The 4,135-nt window shown below is 39.3% G+C and overlaps 1 protein-coding gene across 1 annotated transcript; it reads right to left on the reverse strand.

The window, feature by feature from the left end:
• Positions 1-967: 967 nt before the first annotated feature.
• Positions 968-3,402, reverse strand: LOC118753146 (acyl-CoA synthetase short-chain family member 3, mitochondrial-like; the record flags this gene model as incomplete). Its single annotated transcript, XM_036488012.1, is given in 6 exon segments — positions 968-1,509; positions 1,680-1,825; positions 1,895-2,027; positions 2,029-2,206; positions 2,277-2,962; positions 3,064-3,402. Coding segments are annotated over 6 exon segments (2,001 nt in total), but the record flags the coding sequence as incomplete, so codon positions are not given.
• Between the last annotated feature and the right edge of the window lie 733 nt (positions 3,403-4,135).

Below are 4,135 nucleotides of genomic sequence, written 5' to 3' on the forward strand. Positions count from 1 at the left end.
CCCTCTGAGTAAATTTTTTTTATGCGAATCTGAGTTGCCGGATACACTGATGGGAGTTAAGGATGGCAATTAAAATTTACTAGTCGATTAATGTATCAAATGATTAATCGCATGATAAAAAATTATTTGCAAGTAGTTACTAGATATTAATTGATTTATAACTTTTTGGATTATTTTTGTTTTCATTGTTAAAATAAAGAAATTCCATACCATTTCCATTTATTGCAGTTCTGTAGCCCATTACGCTCTATTAAAAAAGTGCTAGTTTGAAGTAGCTAGGACTTACCGTTGATTTTTTGGCATTTTTTTTGTTGATGGTGCTGTGCATTTTCCTTTACATAACAGAATTTCTAAAAATCAATTTTCAAACTTGCACTTTATTATACCAAAATTTAATGGGCTACAAAACTGCATACCGAACGTTTTTCTAAAAACTCTAATTAAAATTTTTGCAATTTTTATGAAATTCGGAATTATGTATATACATATAAATGTGCATGATTTTCGTTAGATAGTTAAATAGCTATACATTTAAAAAAAATTAAATAAACAAACAAAAACACAATTTGTTGAAATGTCGCGTCCCTATTTATTTTTCCGCCGCTGTGCATAAAATGCAATCCTTTTTAGTGCTGTCTAAGCCCACTAAGCATCTATGGAAAGAAGGCTTTTTTAATTTGGTACGATTTGAAAATTAGTCAACAAATAAATGTCACTGCGACACGCTTACCTTTTGTCAACTATTTATTTTATAATTTAAAGCAAATACATATAATAAACTGTAACTTTACATCGTTTTTTTTTTTTTTTTTTTGGTTACGTAAGCCTACAGGTAAGTAAATGCATAAGTAGTACAAATTAGTTAATTACTCAACTCACAAATAAAGATCATTTAAGATTATATAACGTACATATGTATATGTATGTATGTACATATATACATACATAAGTAAAATATTAAGTCCTCTCTTTTCTATTATTATTTTTTTTTTAATTTTCCTTATTCTTAACAGCCAAAGCTGGATCGGGTGCATTCATAGCATAGCCTAAAGTTTGTAAAGCACGTCTCAATCCACCAAAAACGGTCGGATCTTCAATCGTAGACGGTAGCAAGACTAATTCATTTTTCGCAAAATCCGCCATAGCTTTACGCATCGTCTTCCCGGACCGTGTACGTGGTAATGCCTCAACTGGCGCAACCAAACGGAAAGCAGCGATCGGACCAACAACATCACGTATAATTTTAATGAGTTCGGTGGATAATTTCGCATCGTTTAACCGGCTATCCTCCTTGGGTATGTAAAGACAAAGCGGCACCTGTCCCTTAGTCGCTTCAGGCACACCGAACACGGCGGCATCAACCACATCGGGATGTCTGAGAACAGCATCTTCCAAGCTGGATGTGGAAATGCGATGACCAGCCACATTGATGACATCATCGTCGCGTGCCGTCACATAAACATAATCCTTTTCATCCTTATAGCCCGCGTCCATTGTGTCGTAGTAGCCCTGAAAGGGAATGAGATTTGCCACATTAATGTACAGACTGAGTTTCCGTCATTCCTTGCCAAATTTGGTTCGGGGACAAATCGATTTCGGCCTTATATAATTTTCATAAATCCCATTTTGACCGATCTTTTAGAGACGGATTCAAATTTTCCTTAACTTGCTAAACTTACCGGATATTTTTGGAAGTATGTCTTCTTAAAGAGTTCTTCGGTTTTGTAAAGGCTGGACATGAATCCGGGTGGCAGCGGCAACTTCAATGCGATGCGTCCCAATTTCGCAGTCTCACATTCATCGCCATTTGGCTTCAATACCTTTACTGCGGAAGGTTAAACGTTTCGTAACGTAATGTCAGTGATCTTAAGTATTTTATGGTCACGTTACTTACTGTTATAGCCAACAAAAGGCAATCCGGTTGTGTACCTTGGCGGGTTGAGGCTGTGTCCGAAGCCGAGACTAGTCGCAGTAACTGGTGAACCCGACTCTGTTTGCCACCAATGATTCAATATCGGCACCTTAAAAAATGCGTTCCATCCAGCTCTTTGTTTCTATATCGCAATGCTCGCCAGCAATGAATATGCAACGCAGAGATTTAAGTGAATGTTTTCGTCCACATTTTACTTCCGGATCGGCGCGACGTATGACGCGAAAAGCAGTAGGAACCGAAAAGAGTGCATTCACGCGATGTTGTTCGATTATTCTGTTGTAGAGAGAGAAGAGAATGCGATGAGATGAATATTAAAAGCAACAACCATTCGAACTATTCACACCTAAAGTACTGTCCTGGATCGGGTGTACGATCTGGTTTACCCTCATACATCACACTTGTCGCACCCAACGATAGTGGACCATAACAAATGTACGAGTGTCCGACCACCCAACCTAAGTCCGATGCCGCCCACCACACATCGCTTGGTTTGATGCCATAAATTTTCTGAATCGTATAGATCAACGATACCAAATGTCCGCCTGTTGGACGTTGCACACCTTTTGGTCTGTCTGTTGTGCCGGATGTGTAGAGTATGTAAAGCGGATCATTAGCTTCGACGGGCACACATTCGGCTGGCGCCCCCAAATGCATAACCGTTTCCCAAAGCATATCTGTTTTCCAATCTAAATTGGTGCTACGCAATATATTTTCGCGTATATAAATTATATTGCAAATCGGTTTCCAATTTGACATTTTCACAGCATCATGCAGTATATCCAAATAGGGCACCACCTTACCGGGCTCGACACCACAATTGGCCGATATTATAAACTTTGGTTCCGCATGCTCGATACGTGTACAGAGTTCGCTGGCGGCAAAGCCACCGAACACAACGGAGTGTACAGCACCCAGGCGCACAGTGGCCAACATGGCGACAATTGCCTCCGGTATCAAAGGCATATAGATAACTACACGATCGCCTTTTTGAAGTCCTAAACTCGCAATACCACCGGCAAAAACTGTGACCTAAAATGTGATGCAATGGACAGAAGTGATAGTTTTGTATGTAAATTTAGTTTAATAAGTTAAACGTTGCGTTATCTGCAGTAAAATTATTCGCCGCATACCTGATCATACAGCTGCTGGTAGGTAACGTGACGCACTGTATTCGTTAGCGGACTGTCGTATATGAGCGCAACTTTATTGCCATTACCATTGAGTACATGCCGATCCACAGCATTGTAACAGGCATTCAAATAACCACCGCAATACCATTTCGTGAATGGCGGATTGCTGTTATCCATAACCCGCTCCCATGGCTTATACCAATCGATTAGACGCCCAAGTTCACCCCAAAACTCGCTGGGGTTCGATATGGAGCGATTATAAGCGTCTACATAAACTGGATCATGTTCGTCGCCAAGCAATTCACCTGAAAATAAAAAAAAGTGTGCGATTTGAAAGATCTAAACCAAAAAAAGTAACTAAGAAGCGTGTAACATAACTTCACGAAGAGTAGACAACTGTGGCCTATCTGAAAAGGTAGCCTAGATGGTCAGTTACAAATGTATACATATCATTAAAATTGAAGACGGTATTAGGAAATGCAAGCACCAAGTAAACAGGACTGACTATTTTTGTGGGATGTGTGAATGTCTTAGCTCTGGTAATGGGTGAAATTTGCGTGAACCCAGCAGAAAATTTGTAATTGCTTCTTGTGTGTACAAACAAACACTGCTGGACTAATTCAGGGCTATTTCACGACCATTTCCGGACATGTCCACGACAAGTTGAGGACCATTTCGTGCCTAGTTGGGGATTATTTCGGAACCTTTTGAGGACTACTTCAAGTGCATTTCGTGAGTTGTTCGGGATAATTTTGGAAAAATCTGACAATAACCACGCCTACCTCCCATATAACGGTAGTTGGCGAAAATACGAAAACTGTGATATTTTAGTAACTACTAAAGCTTATTCACACAAAATTTATATTTACAATGACCTTTTGGCGGAAAATAAGAATATTATAAATTTTTGGAAAATGTGTGTAGCCCCGCCTACTTATGATTACATTTGTATATCTCGGTAAGCGCTTCACCAATTTCCCTCAAACTTGACACAGTTGTTGGTCCTAGCAAAACCGGACAGTACTACGCTCGCATCCCATATAACGGTAAGTTATAGAAATTCAAAATCACT

The sequence above is a fragment of the Rhagoletis pomonella genome, unplaced genomic scaffold, assembly GCF_013731165.1.
Source record: "Rhagoletis pomonella isolate Grant_MI unplaced genomic scaffold, Rhpom_1.0 Rhpom_scaffold_02137, whole genome shotgun sequence".
Classification (NCBI taxonomy): domain Eukaryota; kingdom Metazoa; phylum Arthropoda; class Insecta; order Diptera; family Tephritidae; genus Rhagoletis; species Rhagoletis pomonella.